The following is a 333-nucleotide window of genomic DNA, read 5'->3' on the forward strand; positions in this document are numbered from 1 at the left end:
CGGGCAGCAACAGGCTCGGCGCCGCGGCCCGGGAAGTTGTGCGGGCGGCGGCGGCGAGGAGCCGGGGGAACCCGGGGCTCCGGGAAGGGGGCGCGGGGCGCTGCTCACCCACGCCGTACTTCTCCTCCCTCTTGGTGGGCACCCAGCGCGTCATGGTGCGCGGCCGCGGGGCCGAGAGCCGCCGCCGCAGGTCGGGCCGGAAAGTCCGCGCCTAGGCCGCCATTTTCCATTCCTTTCGAGCCGCGACAGGATGGGAGGAAAAAGTTTGCGGCGGAGGCGGCGTCATGTGGGACGGGGCGGGCGGGGCGTCGCGGGCCGGATGGGAACGGCCGG

At 75.1% G+C, this 333-nt stretch overlaps 1 protein-coding gene across 2 annotated transcripts in view; it reads right to left on the bottom strand.

Annotated features, from left to right (window-relative positions):
* The window catches only part of Dock1 (dedicator of cytokinesis 1), a 437,833-nt gene extending 437,547 nt beyond the window's left edge, over positions 1-286 (bottom strand). The window contains exon 1 of one of the 2 annotated variants that reach the window (XM_013021945.1): positions 109-286. In XM_013021945.1, coding sequence (XP_012877399.1) covers positions 109-154 — 46 coding nt within the window. In that variant the 5' untranslated portion in view covers positions 155-286. The remainder of the gene's footprint in view (positions 1-108) is intronic. The other variant, XM_013021944.1, reaches the window with a different exon arrangement.
* Positions 287-333: the final 47 nt, after the last annotated feature.

This window comes from Dipodomys ordii, unplaced genomic scaffold, assembly GCF_000151885.1.
Source record: "Dipodomys ordii isolate 6190 unplaced genomic scaffold, Dord_2.0 Scaffold58, whole genome shotgun sequence".
Taxonomy (NCBI): domain Eukaryota; kingdom Metazoa; phylum Chordata; class Mammalia; order Rodentia; family Heteromyidae; genus Dipodomys; species Dipodomys ordii.